The 23,482-nt window shown below is 36.1% G+C and overlaps 1 protein-coding gene across 3 annotated transcripts in view; it reads right to left on the bottom strand.

Moving 5' to 3' along the window:
* LOC114326726 (uncharacterized) overlaps nt 1-23,482 on the bottom strand; it is a 149,115-nt gene that overhangs the window by 39,479 nt on the left and 86,154 nt on the right. For all 3 annotated transcript variants that reach the window (XR_007697443.1, XM_028275149.2, XM_028275150.2), the window contains exons 2-4: nt 19,398-19,849; nt 11,795-11,989; nt 4,729-4,881 (exon numbers count right to left, since the gene is read on the bottom strand). Coding sequence is in view for 2 of the 3 variants with exons in the window: in XM_028275149.2 (XP_028130950.1) it covers nt 4,729-4,881; nt 11,795-11,989; nt 19,398-19,837 (788 nt within the window). In the remaining variant the exon portion in view is untranslated. The remainder of the gene's footprint in view (nt 1-4,728; nt 4,882-11,794; nt 11,990-19,397; nt 19,850-23,482) is intronic.

Genomic DNA, 23,482 nt, shown 5'->3' with positions numbered 1-23,482 from the left:
AAAGCAGACTAAAAATCTAAAAATTAAAGGAGTAACACAGAAAACACCTATTAACCTATGACATGCCAATAGTGTCAAAATTTCATAAATGTAAATAGTGTCAAAATTTCATAACAGTGGAGTAAACTTGGCTGCTATGGTAAAAAAATATGTGTTTTTAAAAGGACGACTAAAAATTAAAAAGTTAAAGGAGTAACGCAGAAAACACAAAAAATCGCTAATATATCTACATTAACCTATAAAATGCCAATAGTGTTGAAATTTCATAAATGTAAATAGTGTCAAAATTTCGTAACAGTGGAGTACACTTGCCTGCGATTGGACCTAATTCAAATAAGGATTACGGCGCAGTAAATTTGAATTACTCCTCCTGGTTTAAAAACGGAGCATAATTGGTTGAATGGTCAACCATATTAATTATTAAAATATTAATAAACGTAAGAAAACATACAAACTATTATTGAACAGTACATAAACAACAAAACAACAAATCCTATATACAACAATGTATAAAACACATTAAACCTTAATTTTACATTATTATATAGGTAATATAATAACATACAAGAAAATTTATAGAAATTATATTGTAGATTCGAATAAATAGATAAATGTATTTATAATACTACAAAATTTACTTTATTTCACAAAATTATTAAGTTTTATTTATTTATTTATTTTATTTCAATTCAAGGATAACGTAATATCATATCCCTGTGCTACGTCAATGGATGTTGTTTATAATATGTACTTGATAAATACTTACCAATGAAATGACAGTTGTGGATGTAAATATGCAGTTTTCCTGCATACGACACAGTTACGCACCATGATTAAGACACTTAACGATTAGGATTGTTCAATTCAAAGTCAAAATACGCTAACAAATTCACTCAAATGACACAAAAGGAAATTCTGAAATTATCAAAATAAACGTAAACAACACGAGACGCCACGTTCCTTCTTCTTGAAGCACTATGATTGGTTGATATTACCAGTGGTGCCAAGTTTCACAAATAGTTGAAATTATCAGAATATAGTTTCATTTAATAATTAAAAAATTAATGTTTTTCTTTTAATTCCTTGGTTGCGGAATAAGTATATTTAGAAATGGTTTCTAGTAACTAAGTAATATATTTTGATTTATAAATTAAAAGTAAATTATACTAAAAATTGAAAATTATTTTAAATATTGACTTGAAAACAAAATAATATGACAACGTCAAATTAAGGATTTGTGGCTATGACTGTGACGATCTCGTGGCTTCAAGTAAAGATGTAAATAAACCGGTCCATCTTTATTTATACGTCCATGTCGGAATACAAATTTACCTGTTTAGCAACAATATTATTACAGCGATATTGTTAAAGAATCAGGCTATAACATATTAAAAAATCACTTAAATCGGTCAACAGGTTTAGGAAATACGAGATATCAAAAATGACCAAATTTTTAAGTTGGCCGATTTCTATGCAAGTAAGTTTAGTTAGAATAAGATTAAAAGTTATTACCACCTGGAAGCAATGTTTACCAATACACGAAATCCAACACTAACTTGCAAACTAAATGAACTCAAATTTTGACACATAGTGTTAGAAAAATCTGCTTCTTCTTCGTCGTCAATCCCTTTCTATGCACTACTGAATGTAGGTATCTGTCAATTGCTTCAATTTTTCTCTATCTTGTCATAATCTAATCCACTGTTGGCCTACCACTGTTCTTATACAATTTTCCCATCTCTTGTGAGGTCTTCCCATGTTTCTTGTCGTCCTCCTTGGTCTTCATTCTAGGATTCTCTATGTCCACATGTTATCATCATATCTGTGTGACCTGCACAGCGCCATTTCATTTTTGTAATATCTTCCACAATATATCTGATCTTCGTTCTACGTCTGAAGAACGGTGTTTTCAATCTTGTCTCTCAGTGAAATTCCACGCATGTCTCCTTCCCTTGCACTTTGCGTTGTTTCTAGTTTTTAGCAGATTTTCTGGTAACAGCTACAGTCTCCAAGTAGTAGGAACAAACTGGTAGTAAGCATGTGTTATACATATACCTTTTTAGAGTAATGGAGGTGTTTTTTAAGATACATATTGTTGGAGAACTGTATTCTCCAACCAAATAAATTTATTTCACCAACAATAAATTTCCGCGCCGCCTCTGACAAAACATAAAAAACTTGATTACACAATGTTTGTAGACTAGTTCCAAAAACGGGTTAATTCCCGCCTTTCCGACGCAATGGACTAAATTCGTTAGCGGGGGGCAAGCATCAGTGAGCTATCGACAATTGTTACGAACACATCAAAAATCTTTTCCTACGCTCTTTTCGGAGGAATCCTCCACGCGGCAATTTTCAGATAAAGCCGGTAATGTGTGAAAACTCGTGTTGTGGCGGTTTACGGTAGCTGTTTATTCAATACCCCATAAAGGGGTATTGAAAACCGGCACCCCTCCACATATTTTAATGCTAGTTTACCGAAACAGCCGAGAAAGACAGCCTGTGGAGTCAACGGAGACAGTAGCAGCAATGGTCACCAAAATAACAAACGAGGAAGTGGCTCAAGCGCTTCAAAAAATGAAGGAAGGAAAAGCGGTATGACCAGATGATATTCCTGGGGAAGTATGAAGAGCATTGGGAGAGACAGGAACACGGTGGCTAGCAGGTTTATTTAATAGAATTATGGAAGTTGGACAAATGCCAGACGAATGGAGAAGCAGTATACTAGTACCTGTCTACAAAAACAAGGGAGATATACAACAATGTACAAACTATAGGGCTATAAAACTGCTCAGCCACACCATGAAAATATGGGAAAGAGTAATTGATAGACGGATACGTGAAGAAACCGAAATATCCGAGAATCAATTTGGCTTTATGCAGGGCAGATCCGCAACAGATGTAATTTTCATTATAAAGCAGTTGATGGAAAAATACAGGAGTAAAGAAACAAACGCTCATATGGTATTCATTGATCTTGAGAAAGCATATGATAGAGTTCCTCGAGAGATTCTGTGGTGGGCACTCAATAAGAAAGGAGTCCCTGGTGAATAGGTAAAGATTGTGAGGGATATGTATGAGGGAGTAACGACTAGTGTTAGGACACGTGTGGGAGAGACTGATAAATTTCATGTGAAAGTAGGATTGCACCAAGGCTCGGTGCTTAGTCCGTATTTATTCTCATTAGTTTTGGACCAGATAACAGTGAAACTACAGGGTAACATTGCATGGTGCTTAATGTATGCTGATGATGTCGTGTTAGTAGGAAATAGTGAAAGAGACTTAGAACAAAAACTGGAACAGTGGAGACAAGCTCTCGAGGAAAAAGGTTTAAAACTTAGTAGGACAAAGACAGAGTATTTGGAATGCTCATTTAAACATGGAGTTACTACAAATAAAATGGTATCTTTGGATGGTGAACTGATTGTAAAAAGCAATAGTTTTAAGTACCTGGGATCGGTATTACAGAGTAATGGAGAAATAGATGGAGATGCAGTAGAATTAGGGCTGGATGGATGAAGTGGAAGGAAGCTAGTGGTGTGCTGTGTGACAGGAAAATTCCAATGAAGTTGAAAGGAAAATTCTATAAAACAGCCATAAGGCCGGCTATGATGTACGGAACTGAATGTTGGGCAGTGAAAAAGAAAGAGGAACAACGAATGCATGTGGCGGAAATGAAAATACTTAGATCGATGAGTGGAGTGACAAAAAAGGATAAAATCAAAAATGAGTATATTAGGGGAAGTCTAGGTGTGGCACGAATTGATGCCAAAATGAGAGAGCATAGGTTGAGATGGTTTGGTCATGTTCAACGTCGAGACGTTAATCACCCAATACGAAGAATAGCTGAAGTGCAGATTCCTGGAAGGAGTAGGAGAGGAAGACCAAAGAAGACATGGGGGGAGACGATTAGGCAGGACATGTTGGTAAAGGCGATTAATATTGATATGAGTCAAGAAACAATTGTGTGGAGAAATGCAATTAGGGAAGCCGACCCCTCATAGGGATAAGGCAAAGAGAATGATAATAAGCTAGTTTACCGAAAGCAGCCCATGCCAGTTGGGTTCTTCTTTTAATTTCAGCATCTTGATTTTACACAGTTTGATCAAATGGCCCAGATATATATACTGTTCAACATTTTCTATAGTACGGTTTTGTATTGTTATGTTTGTCTGGTTCTGGCTCATTATTTTTATTTTACTGAAGTTACTTAAAAGCCTACCGCTCCGGAAACTTCATTTAATTATTGTAACATTATTTGAGGCGTGTAAATGCAAAACTCGCCTTATGGGAGCTATACTCTTCTGAGATAATCAATAAAAACGTTTCTCACGCATATCTTTTAACGTTGTAAAAAGAGAGTTTTGCATATTTCTCTGCAGAAAATAGCCGGTTAAGAGACAGTTTTGCAAGTATTTGGTAAGTTTTTCTAAATGTATGTTGGTGCTACAGTCGTCATATTTGGTATTTTTTGCAAAAAGCAAGTTTTGCATTTATACGCCTCATTGGTTGATTAGTATTTTGAAAATCTAGACCATTGGAGAGTGAGGTTCAAGGGTGTTTGCAAAATGCATTCTAAGACTCTAGATTTTAAGAATACAATAATTATTTAGATTTTATACAACGGAAATTCTTGCCGGACTGATAAACTACGAGCGCAAGTTTCTTCAAACAGAAAAATTCTTAATTTTATCAAAACTAAAGCTAAAATAACAACTATAGCATTACCTCCTGGGTGCTTGAGACTCTTCATTATCTGAACACAATAATTGGACTCTTCGAATTAAACGGAAATTTGCAGGTGCTATTACACCTTCCTCGATTTCTCGGGCCCTTTGCAGTCGTGCTGCCTCTTCGCAATCTTCATGTTGAGATCTCATCCTAAAAATATTTAAGATATATGAACGTAGTGTATATATGAACGTAGTATATTATTACTTTTTATTAGATATACCACAGTGAAGTAAGTGCTAAAATCGGCAACATTGCATATTATTTCACTTTAGTATCGTACGGTACTCCCCCCTCTTTAACTTTGAAACTGAAATGTCGCCGCTCAGCCAGAGGAAGTGGAGAAGGCATTTAGTACTTAACAATAACGGGGAAGATGTGCATTACGTATTCATGGTTCATTTCTTGAGCCCGAAATTGATACTCTATGACTCTATGCTGCCTACACTCTACATCTCTATAAATTATAATAACAACGCATGGCTTATTGAATGTGGGAAGCCGGCAGTGTTGCCATTTAGTATATCTAATTGAAAACTAATCGCACGGTATCAGAAGTCATTGTCAAAAGGTAAGTGTCAAAATTAACAAGCGATGACTTACTTATTCTAATTTGTTACATTCGACAAAATTAGGCGGCCATCAATGGTGAGTGCGAAAGAGATGCACCATTCCGGCCGTCTAATGGTGCATCTCACTCGCACATACATTGACGGCCACCTCAATTTGCGCTTAGCTTTCGTTACTAATAATTAAAAATAACAGGTTAGTAATAAAATAATGACAAAAATTTCTTCAGGATCTTGTAGGGGGCTTTAAACTTTGATTTGGTCACTTTCTGAATTTCATAATAATAATTTTTAACCGAGTTATCAGAGAATATTGCTGAGAATGGAATATTAGAAAACGATAACATCGATGAAAGCTGGCAAAAACTGGAAGATAACATAATCGACGCTGCAACAGAATCACTGGGAGAGAAAAAAGTAACGAATACTCACATATTAAAGAAGAAAACCCCGTGGTATAGAGAGGAAGTTAAGATAAAATGCGAAGAAAAGAAGAAAGCCTTTTTACAATACAGAACAAAACAAACACAACAGGCATACAACCACTACAAACGAATCAGAAACGAAACGAATACTTTAGTGAGGCAAATAAAAAGGGAGCACTGGCAGAGATTCTCAAAACAGATGAAACACGACTTCTACGGAACACAAAAAGAAGTATGGAGAATGATCAGAGGGCAAAGAAAGGAGATGAACGAATTAATAAAAGCGAAACACATTCAGAAGGAAACATGGGCAGACTACTTCCGATCTCTATTTGCTAAAGGCGACGATAATGAACCACCAACACCTGAAGTTACGACAAACGAAGAAATAAACATCGAGGAGGGAGAGGTAAAGGAAGCATTAAGAAAATTAAAAAATAGAAAATCTCCAGGAGAGGACAGAATATCGAACGAACTCCTAAAGTAAGGAGGACAAGATCTAACTAAACAACTATTAAAACTAATACAAAAAATAATAGAACAAAACAGAATACCACAAGAATGGAGATCAAGCATCCTAATCTCTTCAAAAAAGGAGACAAATCAGACCCGGAGAATTACAGAGGGATTAACTTATTAAACACAACATTAAAATTAACAAAAAAAGTGATAACAAACAAATTGAATGAAATTATAACATTAGCAGAAGAACAACAAGGTTTTAGGTCGGGAAGGTCATGCACTGACGCTATATTTATAATGAGGCAAGTTCAAGAGAAATCGTTGGAATACAACAAACCGGCATATTTATGTTTCGTGGACCTTACGAAAGCATTTGACAGGGTCACATTAAAGGACGTTATCCACTTGTTATACTCGAGAGAGGTATACTCTGGGAATAATTAAAACGATAGAAAACATCTACCAGAACAACACAATAAAAGTAAAAGTGGAAGATGAACTAACTGACCCAATTCAAGCCGGCAATGGGATAAGACAGGGGGATTCCTTGAGTCCTTTATTGTTCAACCTGATCATGGACGAAATAATAAAAAAAGTAAGAACTAAAAAAGGATACCAAATGGGAGAAAAACAACTTAAAATAATCTGCTATGCGGACGATGCAATACTAATATCTCAAAGTGAAGCTGATTTACAACGTATGCTGCACCAATTCAACATAATCGCCATAAAATTTAACATGTTAATTTCCTCAAAAAAGACAAAACGCATGGTTATAACAGCAGATCCAATAAGATGTAAATTGCAGCTGGAAGGTCAGATAACAGAACAAGTGATGGAGTTTAAATACCCAGGCATCACACTATCTAGCTACGAAAGGCTCGAAACAGATCAAGCTGGAAGATCAAGTGAACAGAGTAAACAGAGCCGCAGGTTGCCTGAATGACACAATATGGAGAAATAAAAATATCGGAAAAGAAATGAAAGGCAGAATTTACAAAACAGTCATCAGACCAATAATGACATACGCGGCAGAAACACGACCCGACACAGAGAGGACAAAAAGATTGCTCGAAACAGCGGAGATGAAAACCCTTCGAAAAATAGATGGTAAGACTCTATGGGACAGAAGTACAGATATACAACGGAGATGCAAGGTGGATATCATTAATAACTGGTAAAAAACAGAAGAATAGAATGGAATGACCACATAAGCCGAATGACAACAAATAGGGTAGTCAGGACAGCAAGAGACGGTTCCCCAATAGGAAGACGATCAGTGGGAAGACCACGAAAACGATGGAACGACAACTTACTAGAGGCACATTGAAAAAACAGACAGTCATGTCTATACAAAAAGAAGAAGAAGAAGAACCGAGTTATTAAGCTTTGAAAATGGCCATTTCCGCGTTTTTCAAATTTTAAATCGCATATCTCGACAACAAACAATTTTAGAGAAAAATCACAAGATACCTTTTTTGCTCAGAATGAGCCAAAGAATCTAAAAAAAATTGTCCGAAATGAAATTTTTTTTTGAATTTGTTTAAAAAAATTGTTTAAACAATTTGCCGATCGCGGTAAATTGTTTAAACAATTTGCCGATCGCGGTACCTTCTGACACCCTGTGGATTTGTTATAAGGATCTCTTTTTGAGTAAGTTTGTGCAAAAAAACGAATCGAATAATTTACCTAACGGAGGAGAGCATACAGCCTGGACTAATAATTAGTTTTATCCATGTAATGGACCGTGATAGTCGTGACGTCAAATCAATGTTGGCTACTCTGGAATAATTGCCAAACAAAACAAAAATTCACACGTGGTGTTTGTTTTCGTTTTTATAATCGGAATATATTGCTTGTAGGATGTTTAATTTTTACAAAATGGTAATGTGTTGGGTAACCGTGATTGTAATCAATGTTCATAGTATATTGTCCACCATATTTACAAATAGGACTGGTTAAGAACCTGAAGAAACGCAGTAAGTACTATTGTAGTGTGTAAATCCTTGATTTTGTGTAGGGACATTTATGATTGATATGACTAACAAGGATTGTCTTTAGAAAAAATGTGCAGATGCTTGTTAAAACAAAATAAAATTAAAAATGATTACACAAATCACGTGTATAATCCATTGACAGACGTCAAACGTTTATTGATTTTTGATTTGTTTGGAAAAATATTGTTTTGACGTCACACTATCACGGTCCATTGGACAGTAGACGGGCGGACGGACGGGCAGAGAAACATAACCTACAGGATCTAAATTTATTTTCGTATTATTTCGATACAAAAACGTGCGGTACAGTGGCATGTCAACGTTCGAGGTCAAGTTTTAACTGTTTATCGCAGGAGGTAGTCGGTTAAAGATAGAAAAGGTGACAGAAGTATCTACAAAAAACAGCAAATTAGTCCATCATAAAATCTACTAATATACGAATATGTGCATATTATTTCAGATTAAAGTGATTAACAATAATTATTTCATACTATTTACTTATCATTTAAGGATCAGGTAAAAAATGTTGAGTGGTGTCTCACTCAACATAAAATATTTACGTTTGTTTTGAAAGAATACTGAATGTTTATAGTGAGATAAGAAATAATCTTTAATTGTAGATATTTTTAAAACAAATAATTACAAACAATTACAAAAATAATTATATTTTGGAAACTAATTATGTCAAAATTTAAAGCCTACCTATAAAAATGCACGTACTATTTAAGAAACTTGAAATTTGATGGAAAGTGTTACTGCCAGAATATACTGACAGTGTAAATGTTTTTTTAACATCATAACTTTATTTACTTGTACATATTTTAAAAGACATGTAGTTATACACTGCGGTGCAAAAAAGTTGATCCACTAAAAATTTGGTCATTTTTGATGTTTCGAATTTCCTAAACCTGTTGTCCGATTTAAGCGATTTTTTACCACGTTATAGCCTTATTCATTGACAATAACGCTGTAATAATATTGTTGCTAGACAGTCAAACTGTCATTGTATACCGGGTGTACGAATGAAACTGTGCTTTTTTCTCAAAGTTCGCATCACCCTGTGGATTATTCTATCATTTAAAAAATACTGATATTAAAACCCAACTATAGCCTCAGGTTTTTTTAACATTTTGTCTTTCGATTCATTCGCTTATGTTGGATAATAAAAAAGTTAGGTACTTTAACAACTGGCCAAGTTAGTCATCAGTACAGGCTGTTTTCTAAATAAGTGCGACAAACTTTAAGGGGTAATTTTATATGAGAAAATAATGACAATTTGCTTTATAATCATATGTCCGCAAACGCTTCGTTTCCGAGATACGGGATGTTCAATTTTTTTTTTACAAACTGACGATTTATTTATTGCTTCAAAACCAGTTAAGATATGCAAATGAAATTTGGTGGGTTTTAAGACGTAGTTATTGCACATTTTTAACATACAATTAAAAATTGTATATTCACCATTGGCGTGCGTACGGGTAATATTATCGGTCATAATACCCGTTTGCGCGCCAATGGTGAATATTAAATTCTTAATTGTATGTCAAAAAATGTGCAATAACTACGTCTTAAAACCCACCAAATTTGATTTGCATATCTCAACTGGTTTAAAGCAATAAATAAATCGTCAGTTTGTAAAATTGCAAATTGTCATTATTTTCTCATGTAAAATTACCCCTTAAAGTTAGTCGCACTTATTTAAAAAACACCCTGTACTGATGACTAAAATGGCCAGTTGTTAAAGTACCTAACTTTTTTATTATCCAACATAAGCGAATGAATCGAAAGACAAAATGTTAAGAAAACCTGAGGCTATAGTTAACTTTTAATTTCAGTATTTTATAAATGCTAGAATAATCCACAGGGTGATGCGAGAAAAAACACAGTTTGATTCGTACACCCGGTATACAATGACAGTTTGACTTTCTAGCAACAATATTATTACAGCGATATTGTCAATGAATAAGGCTATAACGTGGTAAAAAATCACCTAAATCGGTCAACAGGTTTAGGAAATTCGAAATATCAAAAATGAGCAAATTTTTAATGGATCGATTTTTTTGCACCGCAGTGTAGTTATAATATTTTTAAAGTCAATTGTAAGGATTTCGATTCAGTAAAATGGGATCCCCTCCGGAGTATACTGGAAAATATGAGAGTACCTAACCACCTACAGTCCGTCTAATTTACTTACCGTTGCACGTCATTATCTACGTTAGAGATCTAGGATGACATTGTTGCCCAATTACAAGAAATTCTTGAATTCATTTTAAATCAAATAGATCACACAATTTTTGCGGAAGTGGATTATACAGCAAAACAAATTAATATTCAATGTAAATAAAAACTTTAGAAATAGAAAACAATAATTAAGTTATAATCTTACGTTAAAGTACATAATAAAAACAGTAAATATAATTAAACAAATACTTATAGTAAAGAATATAAACAAATGTGAAGTGCCATCACCGCAACTTCAAATAAATGTTACTAATTTATGCCAAAATTTCACCTTCGTTCGATTATAGTTACAATGTATTCCGAACAAATGTGCTTCATAAAAACGCTTTATAATCCGTGTATACAAATTAAACTAAATATATTATTGTGTATTTCTTTAAGTTAACATTAATAGAAATCTTTAAATATTATTTCTACGCGTATATAATAAAATATGTCTAGTGGCTGTAATGCCAGTGTACTCGGCAAAGTAATTCTAAAAAAGAACACACCTACCGCCTAAATATTTCGTGTTGGTATCATGTGACGTCACGAGCTACGACGCAGATGACGTGCAACGGTAAGTAAATTAGATGGAGTATAGTTAACTGTAAGGATAAGAAATCTGTATGATAAAACTCAGCTAAATTTAGAGTACACACCATATATTCAAACGCGTTCAAAACAAAGAAAGAAACTTGATAGAGCTGTACATACACCAAGTTTCAAATTTAGAAGTAGTGGACAGATTTATATACTTGGGCTCTCTGATAACTAATAATGACGATATCTCCTCAGAAATCAGGCGTACTCTAGCAATGACGCGAACCATAACGGCTAAATTAATAAAAATATAGAACCACCGAGTAATAACAAGGAATACTAAGCTCATGTTGGTCAATGCCCTTATGTTTCCCATTCTATAGAAGAATTCTACGCATGCCCTGGACAGAATACAGAACCAACTCGTCAATTCTGGAATATCAAAGACAGGCTAGTAAAAAAGCTCCCTACATGAAGCCGTCCTTCTAACCCAAGATCGCATCCAATGGACACAGCAAACTCACAATATTTAGAGTTTCACGCCCTAACAAAGCCTCAAGGAATGAGGAGTAGTTCAGTAGTTCAGGAGTAGAGGGGAAAAAAGTAGAGGCCAATCACCAACCCGATGGTCTAATACAGTTGAGAAGTTATTAAACACGAATTTCGCTAATGCAGTATGTTCCACCCAAAATAGGGATAGATGGAGAAACAAGGTAAAACGAGCAATAAGATTCCTGAAAAAAAAACGCAACATTCATAATCACTACGCATCAGTCAAGAGGTATAGATTGGAAGAAAGGAAAAGGTGATTTTTAGTTGAAAAAAGAAACTGGCTTTGTTTACTCACCATTGATCAATAAACGGCGCACTAATTATTATATTGGGAATTGAACTTGTGGCAGGAGCTGTACCATATATCCCTCTTACACCATTCACCTCCGTAACCCTTGAAGCACACATCGCTGCTTCTTCTTCTCTGGGAACCCCACCATCGAAAATGTTGACAGGAGAGTCGGATGGACTAGGTGCATTTTCTCGTTCCCTGTAATGTGAAAGGCATTAATAAATTATAACTTGATTGTAGAACGAAATCGTTGTAATTACAAGAATATAGTATTTCATAATAATAATTTATACCAAGGGAGATTAAATTTCGAAACATCGCAACACGGTGTCGAAGCGATATACCTATATATACACCGTTTTTAGGCGTCAACGCCCTTCGGTAGGGATCTATGGAGGAGTATCACCAAGCCGCAAGTCCTTATCCCTTGCCGTACCGCTCCTCCATAGGCCTATCAGACACCAGTTTATTCCAGACCAAGTCGTCGATTCTATATAGAATTGTATACTACGACGTTGGTCTTTTTACTTGTCCAATGACGGCTGGGACCGGGCTGGGCGATATACCTAACACGCATAAATAGCACAAGCCAGCGATGAACCCTTAAGTGGTCGCTGCTTGGCGTACCAGACAAAAATATAGGGATATTTAAGTTAACTATATTCCTTAAATCCATTCTTAGATGAAAATAAAAGATACAAACAGGAAATTAATTTTAAGAACTTTTTGTTTGATTTTCGTGATTCTAAGCAAATATGTGCGGTGAGTGGTGATTACATACTCTTTACATGCTGGTTTATTATATCTTTGGCACTTTATTGTGGTTGCTCTATTTTTTTAGGCGCACTGAACACACCTTCCGCTTATTTTTTCGGGTAGTTTTGGAGTCTCAATATCGGCACTCCTATATGGAGCTAAGTAACTCTTGATTTCCACATATAGATTGGTAATATTTGCCCTCTATTGCAAATGGGGTGTAATTAGAGAAACCGCTAATTTTCTTTTAAATATCTGGGACTTACGGACTTATCGCAATTAGTGGTGTTAAATAAAATATTAGAATTTATTCCCGCAATATTCATAAGCTGATAAAATACAACCAACGGCCACCATTTAGTTCGTCTTTGGACAGTGTAATTGCTGCACATTTGGTCGACTACATCGATTTCCTCTTTAGTGTCTGATGTACATAACATTTCATCTAGCTAGAGAATCATCAAAATGCTGCGTAGAAAGTATTATCAGGGTTGGAAAAAACCCGGGTTTTTTTTAAAGCCCAACCCGACGGGTTTTTTTGGGTTTTTTAGGGTTTTTTCGGGTTTTTTTGGGGATTTTCAGTTTTTTATTTAGATTTCATATATAGTTTCTGCTCTATTAAAAGTTTTACAAAAATTATGAATTTTATTGCAAAAATAATAAAATAACAAAATATGCTTACAAAATAAAGCAACTTGACAATGTCAGCAATTTATAAGCAACTATCACATATATGTTGAAATTAGGACAGAGAAGGAGCAAGAATTTGATAAAAATATCTCCAAAATATTAGATAATGTCGCCACATATAGAGAGGCTCTGTATTTGCAAAAACAACTTGCCGTTATTGTGAAAGCTCTAGACAGATTCCAAAGTGATTCTGTAAACATTTCTGATGCAGTAGAAATATGGAAAGATGCCCTCGACCATGATTTGTTACAGTCATACAGACAAGAAATAAAGAGATATGATTTTGCCATTCAACCATTTCACCTTTTTGCAAATACTATGGATCACAAATACATGGGAAGACGACTTACAGGGGAAGAAGAGGAAACAGTCGAACAATGGGTTGCATCGAATCTTTCTGATGAGTTTTTGGCAGTGATGTTATCATTCAAGATTAAGGATACAGACATGTTCCCCGCAACACTTTTCAAAGAAGAACTTGTCAAAAAATTCTCAACAAAGAAATGGTGGAAGCTGATATCAATAAAAAAACAAATAAATACCATATGAATTTTGTATTTATATGTTATCTTTGTTCTCATGTCCAGCTTCATCTGCATCTATTGAGCGGATTTTTTCTTCATATGGATTAATATGGACTAAGCTTCGCAACAGATTAGGTGCCGATAGAGCTGCAAACTTGGTAAAAATATATAATCATTTAAGAACCGAGTCCTCGTCCTCGACCGAGTCTAACGAATAACGAATGGGAATTGGGAATGTGACAAAAATACAGATTCTGATTTTCCTGATAACTAATATGCTTTGCTGATGCTTTGTTTAACAAGAAACTTGTTTATTTTTTTATTTGTCTATATACCATGTTTAAAATAAGTGTTTTATTAGTTTAGTTTCAGTTTCTCTCGTTTTGTATTCACCTACTACTTACTTCATGGTATTTATGCTAGTTTTTGTTTTTATTCAGAAATAAATATGACGTTCATTCAACTGAAAATTTGCTATTTTTGAAAAAAACCCAATAATAGTGGGTTTTATCAATTGAAAAAACCCGAAAAAACCCGCTGGGTTTTAAAAGATGGGGAAATTCTATGCCAACCCTGAGTATTATGCCAGTCTTATTCCTTTTCCACTGTGGACTTATATTACATTTTGACGGGCCATTTTGAGTAGGTATTTTAGGCAATCTGAAAATTATGCCGGTCTGGTTGGAGGATAGCGGTTATTTTTCCCAAAAATCCCCCCCCAAAGTTAAAAAAAAGGGTAAACATTGTTATTACAAAAAATATCATTGACGTGACTTTAAAGTAAATTTAAATATTCAAATATAAAGAAAATAAACAGGTCAGGCGATTTGAGGGCGATTTTAACTCTGCAAGATACTAGATGGGCACCCCAGGATTATTTTCAGGGGGTGCATCTGCATGAATGTCAGAAGATTTCATCTGAATCTGTACATACTAATAACGAGTATAAAATATATACAACTAAATGCTTAGCTATGTACAGTCCTTCCGAACAGGGAGGTGCAATTGTTATTTTGACGGGGTATTTTTTAATATTAAAAATAAATATTCTAAAAGACAGGTTTTCTTGGTGAAATTTTCCAACAATTAAACAAATTACGCGTGCATGTGAATGAAAAGGGCTATAGGTAATTCTTCAACACCTAACGGAAATGGATGGATACTAACAGACTTTGCCAAGGAATTAAAAAATATTAAATTTAAGCAGAGTTTTGTAAAATTTTCAATTGAACATTGGTCTGCAGGTGAGATTCTGCCTTTTATTGGTAATTTACTAATACATTTAAATTATGATTTATGTTATTCATATGTTGTAAATAATGATGGTATAGAAATGTCGATCGACGATCACATGACCTGTGAAAATCATGAAGAAGCCGACACGAAGATAGTTCATCACGTATGTAAGCTTAATACATTAACAAAGACCAATGATCTTATTAAAACTTCTGATACATATGTTTTAATAATTATTCTTGGAAACATGGATCATCTCCAAAGTGAAGATCTGGAGATTTTTATGGAGTACAACGGAATTAGAGCCATCTTTATGTACGAGTTTGCCTGCTTTCCACGCATTAACTGGATGTGATTATAATTCGTCTTTTTTCGAAAAGGGCAAGATAACACCGTTTAAAATATTAAAAAAAAATTAATTTATCAGAAAGCATTAACGGATCTTGGAATTGCCCGCACGTTACCGGTACGCGCGATGAAATTTTCGAAACTTTGGAAGAATTTGTGAGCGAAATTTATGGTACAAAAAATTTATCAATATCAACACAGCACGATTTCAAACATTCTGCCAAAATTATAAGTTTAATAAGAAACATGAGCCTTTTAAGAAGATATTGAAAAAGTGTGAACGAAAGAACTCAGTATATCACGAGAATTTGGCGAAACGCATATTTGCAAGTCCCCAGTTCATTAACACCTAACCGAAATGGATGGATACTAAATATGGATAAATTAGATTTTAATTGGTTTGAGGGAGATTGGGTGCCTCAATCAGTTTATGATGCTATAGTTCATCAGCGAACCAAAGAGGATTTCAGATATATTGCTGAAGGTAAGCTTACATACATGTTCTTTTTATAACTGAAATCTTTTTTTTTAGTTAACTCAATCTTCTGCTTATTCGTGTGCCTCATCCTTTCATGACAGTGGCGGTCATCACGGCCCATTTTATTCTGTCTGCAGCGATTCTGAAGAGTTCTATTGTTGTTTTTACTATGCATCATCTTCCCAGTTCTCTTTTTTCTTGCACTTTTCCTTATATAACCAATGACATCACGTATTTTATTTCTTAGTATATGACCAAAGTAGCTCATTTTTCTTTCCGTCATAGTGTTGAGTATTTCTTTTGCCTTTTTCATCTTTCTTAATGTTTCCGTGTTTGTTACGTGTTGTGTCCATGATATTTTTTACATTATTCGATAACACCACATCTCAACAATGGCACAAAGTCTTTTTTCAGATGCGCCCGTGATTGTCCAGGTTTCGACTCCGTATAAAAGGACAGAGAATACGTAGCAACTCAATTAATTAATCACTAATTAATTTTTAATTAATGCTAAATACATATTACAACTATTTACAGATCATGTAGAAGAGGAATATGAGTCTCGAGGGGAGTCTGACGAAGAAGAAGAGAATGAATATTTAAGCTCAGATGAGGAGTTTGAAGAAGAAGTACAAGATTCGGACACAGAATTAATTTAGTTTATAGTTTTATACTTTTCCACATATATACCTATTTATAGTAATAAATGTGTCTTTTATTATCATATTTGCAAAATCTATTGTATAGTACGTATTATTTTCCTTTAATTAATAAAAAGTTACTTAAGAAACTGTAATATATAATAATTACTCTAACGTTTCGAGGTACAACAACATGGGTATCGCCAGGTCACGTGATTTTTCTCGAGCGAACGGACTCGCTTAGCTACAACATAGGACGCAAACAGCTATCAGTATACGGTCTTTCTCACATTGCTGCTTACCGATATAGCGCTTTTCATTTACATGCACTCGTAATTTGTTTAATCACCTGGCCGTTGGAAAGTTTCACCAGAAAAAAACCTGTCTTTTTTAGAATATTTATTTTTAATATTAAAAAATACCCTGCCAAAATAACAATTGCACCTCCCTGTCCTTAAGGAATGTACATAGCTATACATGTATAGTTGTATATTTTATACTCGTTAATAGTATGCACAGATTCAGATGAAATCTTCTGAAGTTCAGATGCACCCCCTGAAAATAATCCTGGGGCGCCCATGCAAGTATCTTGCAGAGTTAAAATCGCCGTCAAAATCGCCTGGCCTGTTTATTTTCTTTATATTTGAATATTTAAATTTACTTTAAAGTCACGTCAATGATATTTTTTGTAATAACAATGTTTACCTTTTTTTAACTTTGGGGGGGGGGAGGGGGGATTTTTGGGGAAAATAACCGCTACCCTCCAGCCATACCGGCATTCTTGTATTAGGATATCATGGAAGTCACCTGAAAAATTTTCAGGTTGCCTAAAATACCTACTCAAAAATGTCTCACAGCTCTTATGCTATTATTATTGTCTTCCATTGGTTTCGATCCTGGTCTTCTTTGTCTCCAGGTCTTCTCTGACTGCATCCCTCCCCCTTTTTCCGGTCTTCTACCGTCTGATCTTTCCCAAAACACATTGCTAATCAGTCTGTCCTCATTACTCCGTACCACGTGGCCTACCCATCTTAGTCTCTTGGCTTTTATGTACGAGTATCTCACGATGTTTCTCTGCCCGAAGAGAGTCTCTAATTCATTGTTGTATATGCTCCTCCATTCATTTGTCACAATGTCCCTGCACGGACCATATATAATTCGCAGGATTTTGCGTTCCCATAGTAATAGTTTATTGATTTCTTTCTTTCTCAATGTCCATGTTTCACTTCAATATGTCACTGCTGGTCTTACTATGGTTTTGTACATTTGGATTTTGGCACGTCTTGAGAGAACCTTTGACCTCATTAGATGTTGAACGCCAAAGAAAGATTTGTTCCCCGCCAGTATTCGTATTTCAACCTCCCGCTCTCCTGTGTTGTCACTGGTAATTGTTGTTGCTAGGTATTTGAATTCTTTGACCATCTCAAAATTTTGACCGTTTATTGTAATGTTTTGTCTTATGCGCTGTCGTTCCTTTCTTGACACGACCACAGTATAAAGAGGGACAGTAAAACCTCTTCCAGGTCGGCACTTTGATCTCAAGAAGTAATACCGGCAGTACGCAATTGGTCATTCACCAGTGGTGAATGCGGGTTTTCCCTGTTAAAAACTGTACGTTTCTATGCGACTAGCAATGTGAGAGTGGGGCAAAAGCGACTGCTAACAATGCGCAGTCGCCATGCGCGACTAAAGATTTTACTTCCAATTTTTCCGAGAGTGGTTCTACTGTCCCTCTTTATACTGTGACACGACCATATTATATATTTATTGCTTTTAAAAATTATATTTTAAAAAGAATGGCTATGAAAATAGAATGGGATAGTTTCGAGCACTTTGTTTCGAGCCATTAATAATAATGTAGTGTATTATGTAAACAAAAAAATTACATTGTTATTCATTTGTTATTTTACATTCCAAAATGGTTATTCATTTTTGAAAAAAATTACAATTCTACGAAGTGTTTACTAATTATGTACAATTAGTGAAATGATTTCGTGTTATCGCTTGAATATTTCACGACGTTTTCAACAACTAACATTTGTCGTAATAATAATCTAATCTTTTTTATTTGTGTGTTGTTTATACACTTTTTCGGTGCATTTGAAGATAATACACAGTTAATAATATAATAAATATGTTTAATATTCAAAATTAAAAATCTTTTGATTGCAAAAATTAAAAATCTTTTGATTGCAAAAATTAATTTTCTTTTGATGCTACCATAAATTTTTAAATCTTGAACGTTCTAATGAATATCGTAACAGTTGTCTTAAAATCTTTTTTTTTTATGTTACCATTCCTTAGAAATGGTATTTTAGTTTCAGTTCGTTTGATATCATGAGAGAAATAACCATTTCACGCACATTTACATTTAACAACCGTTGTTCCACCATAGACTATAATATTATCCTTTATTGACGATTTCGGCGTGGTTCCAATTTTTGGACGACCTTCACGTGGATCATCTTTCATCTTATCACGGTTTTCCACTAAAAGGACGGTTGAGCTTATGTTCTGTTTGTACATATTTTATAAAACTCGAAAAACAACCAAAACTCTGGTTTCCAGTAAGCGGACTGAGTTTTGTTTTTGTTTTCGGCCCTCTTCCACTGGTTGTCACGAGGAAGTCAAAGTACAGTTTTTTCTTCAATAACCAATCAACATGTTTAGAGAAGAAAAGCCTTACGGTCGAGACACACTATAAGAATTTTGATCGTGCGATAGTTGAAATTTACATAGTGGCTAGTGGCTCGAGCAATCATATGTAATCTTTCTCCCTTCACCGAACGTTTCAAGCGGCGAAGGGAGAAAACTTCCATATGATTGCTCGAGCCACTATGTAGATTTTAGCCATCGCACGGTCAAAATTCTTATTGTGTGAATCAAATGTTAGAAAGACAAGTCCAACACAAGAAATCAAAATCTATACATACCTGTCATCAGCATTTTCCTGAGCTCCTACCATATTCTGTCCAACAATCGAATTGTTTTCATTAGAGCCCGTGCGATGGTAGCATGTGCACTGACAACAATTTTGATTATCCTGAGTAGAAGCAACTTTGAACTCTTTTTTCGTCGTGTTAAACCGGATACCCCACTTCGGAGATTTTTTCACAAATGTAGAAGATTTCGACGTAGATGGAGATTTTTTATCGCGTTTCGTAAACGGGAGTGGTCTGTCACGGCAAATGTTAAAAAAATTAAGTCTACTCTTCTTGCTAGGTTCCTTGGGAGCAGCGGCAGCAGCTTGTGATGTGCTCGGTGTGGGCTCTTCTACTGGATCTTGATCGTCACAGTTGCAAGCATTGTTATCCATAGTTTGAAATAGACCATTTGTTACCAGATTGAGGAAACCATAAAATTTACATTTCATCGCATGCAGAACCTGGAAATAACATACTTGATTTAATTTAAAAGTCACAAATACAGGGTGTCCCGGAAAATAGTGCGTTCCTTAAAGGTATAGGTAGAAGGCACCATGTAGAACAAAAAACTCTTATAACATTTTTTTCTAAATGCAACCGTTTGACCAAAAAATTAAAATGTATTTTGGTATCCAAATTTAAATCTGACAACTATGTGCGGTACGCAAATTTAAGCATAGACAGTCCCATGTAAATAGATAGAAGATGATAGTAAACAGATAGTTTTAAAGAATCCTGTTTAGTGTCAATGCCGAAAATGTTTTCGAATAGTGAGTGTATTACCTATTATGTTATTACCTATGAATGGTGTTTGTGAAAGGTTACTTGAAACATCTATTCGGTATATTAATTATTTTCAAATAAGTACAACTTAGTTATTTCAAAAATGAATAACCATTTTCAATTTCGTTGCAAAACGAAAATACAGCCGAACCATATTCCAGTCCAATCAGAGAGTGCTGCAAGCACCTCTACCGGTTTCGAAACTTATTAGTCTCTCATCAGGAGGCACATATGCTGCTCTCCCTGATCCAACCAAAACAAACCCCAGCGTGCAGTCCCGAATTGCAACGAACGAAATGGCATAGATGCCCTAGCGGCAACTGCTAGCAAAAGACTAAGTTTTCACTCTAATGGCATACAACATATCCCACCAGAATGAAAACAATGGGAACCTTCTCTGGTTACACCTCCGAGGCTTCTACAATTTGCAAGCCATACGGATGCTGAGACTAAGGAAGATGAGGGAATTCCACAATTTACAATTCACGTCACATCTGCTCAGCGCGGTAAAGTTCCAACGAGACTGGTTCCCTTCATACTCCACACAGAGTAAATGTAAATCAAAAATGAATAACCATTTTCAATTTCGTTGCAAAACGAAAATACAGCCGAACCATATTCCAGTCCAATCAGAGAGTGCTGCAAGCACCTCTACCGGTTTCGAAACTTATTAGTCTCTCATCAGGAGGCACATATGCTGCTCTCCCTGATCCAACCAAAACAAACCCCAGCGTGCAGTCCCGAATTGCAACGAACGAAATGGCATAGATGCCCTAGCGGCAACTGCTAGCAAAAGACTAAGTTTTCACTCTAATGGCATACAACATATCCCACCAGAATGAAAACAATGGGAACCTTCTCTGGTTACACCTCCGAGGCTTCTACAATTTGCAAGCCATACGGATGCTGAGACTAAGGAAGATGAGGGAATTCCACAATTTACAATTCACGTCACATCTGCTCAGCGCGGTAAAGTTCCAACGAGACTGGTTCCCTTCATACTCCACACAGAGTAAATGTAAATCAAAAATGAATAACCATTTTCAATTTCGTTGCAAAACGAAAATACAGCCGAACCATATTCCAGTCCAATCAGAGAGTGCTGCAAGCACCTCTACCGGTTTCGAAACTTATTAGTCTCTCATCAGGAGGCACATATGCTGCTCTCCCTGATCCAACCAAAACAAACCCCAGCGTGCAGTCCCGAATTGCAACGAACGAAATGGCATAGATGCCCTAGCGGCAACTGCTAGCAAAAGACTAAGTTTTCACTCTAATGGCATACAACATATCCCACCAGAATGAAAACAATGGGAACCTTCTCTGGTTACACCTCCGAGGCTTCTACAATTTGCAAGCCATACGGATGCTGAGACTAAGGAAGATGAGGGAATTCCACAATTTACAATTCACGTCACATCTGCTCAGCGCGGTAAAGTTCCAACGAGACTGGTTCCCTTCATACTCCACACAGAGTAAATGTAAATCAAAAATGAATAACCATTTTCAATTTCGTTGCAAAACGAAAATACAGCCGAACCATATTCCAGTCCAATCAGAGAGTGCTGCAAGCACCTCTACCGGTTTCGAAACTTATTAGTCTCTCATCAGGAGGCACATATGCTGCTCTCCCTGATCCAACCAAAACAAACCCCAGCGTGCAGTCCCGAATTGCAACGAACGAAATGGCATAGATGCCCTAGCGGCAACTGCTAGCAAAAGACTAAGTTTTCACTCTAATGGCATACAACATATCCCACCAGAATGAAAACAATGGGAACCTTCTCTGGTTACACCTCCGAGGCTTCTACAATTTGCAAGCCATACGGATGCTGAGACTAAGGAAGATGAGGGAATTCCACAATTTACAATTCACGTCACATCTGCTCAGCGCGGTAAAGTTCCAACGAGACTGGTTCCCTTCATACTCCACACAGAGTAAATGTAAATCAAAAATGAATAACCATTTTCAATTTCGTTGCAAAACGAAAATACAGCCGAACCATATTCCAGTCCAATCAGAGAGTGCTGCAAGCACCTCTACCGGTTTCGAAACTTATTAGTCTCTCATCAGGAGGCACATATGCTGCTCTCCCTGATCCAACCAAAACAAACCCCAGCGTGCAGTCCCGAATTGCAACGAACGAAATGGCATAGATGCCCTAGCGGCAACTGCTAGCAAAAGACTAAGTTTTCACTCTAATGGCATACAACATATCCCACCAGAATGAAAACAATGGGAACCTTCTCTGGTTACACCTCCGAGGCTTCTACAATTTGCAAGCCATACGGATGCTGAGACTAAGGAAGATGAGGGAATTCCACAATTTACAATTCACGTCACATCTGCTCAGCGCGGTAAAGTTCCAACGAGACTGGTTCCCTTCATACTCCACACAGAGTAAATGTAAATCAAAAATGAATAACCATTTTCAATTTCGTTGCAAAACGAAAATACAGCCGAACCATATTCCAGTCCAATCAGAGAGTGCTGCAAGCACCTCTACCGGTTTCGAAACTTATTAGTCTCTCATCAGGAGGCACATATGCTGCTCTCCCTGATCCAACCAAAACAAACCCCAGCGTGCAGTCCCGAATTGCAACGAACGAAATGGCATAGATGCCCTAGCGGCAACTGCTAGCAAAAGACTAAGTTTTCACTCTAATGGCATACAACATATCCCACCAGAATGAAAACAATGGGAACCTTCTCTGGTTACACCTCCGAGGCTTCTACAATTTGCAAGCCATACGGATGCTGAGACTAAGGAAGATGAGGGAATTCCACAATTTACAATTCACGTCACATCTGCTCAGCGCGGTAAAGTTCCAACGAGACTGGTTCCCTTCATACTCCACACAGAGTAAATGTAAATCAAAAATGAATAACCATTTTCAATTTCGTTGTAAAACGAAAATACAGCCGAACCATATTCCAGTCCAATCAGAGAGTGCTGCAAGCACCTCTACCGGTTTCGAAACTTATTAGTCTCTCATCAGGAGGCACATATGCTGCTCTCCCTGATCCAACCAAAACAAACCCCAGCGTGCAGTCCCGAATTGCAACGAACGAAATGGCATAGATGCCCTAGCGGCAACTGCTAGCAAAAGACTAAGTTTTCACTCTAATGGCATACAACATATCCCACCAGAATGAAAACAATGGGAACCTTCTCTGGTTACACCTCCGAGGCTTCTACAATTTGCAAGCCATACGGATGCTGAGACTAAGGAAGATGAGGGAATTCCACAATTTACAATTCACGTCACATCTGCTCAGCGCGGTAAAGTTCCAACGAGACTGGTTCCCT

This window comes from Diabrotica virgifera, chromosome 1, assembly GCF_917563875.1.
Source record: "Diabrotica virgifera virgifera chromosome 1, PGI_DIABVI_V3a".
Classification (NCBI taxonomy): domain Eukaryota; kingdom Metazoa; phylum Arthropoda; class Insecta; order Coleoptera; family Chrysomelidae; genus Diabrotica; species Diabrotica virgifera.
The sequence above is the reverse complement of the archived record's forward strand: the minus strand, read 5'-3'. Positions and strand labels throughout refer to the sequence as shown.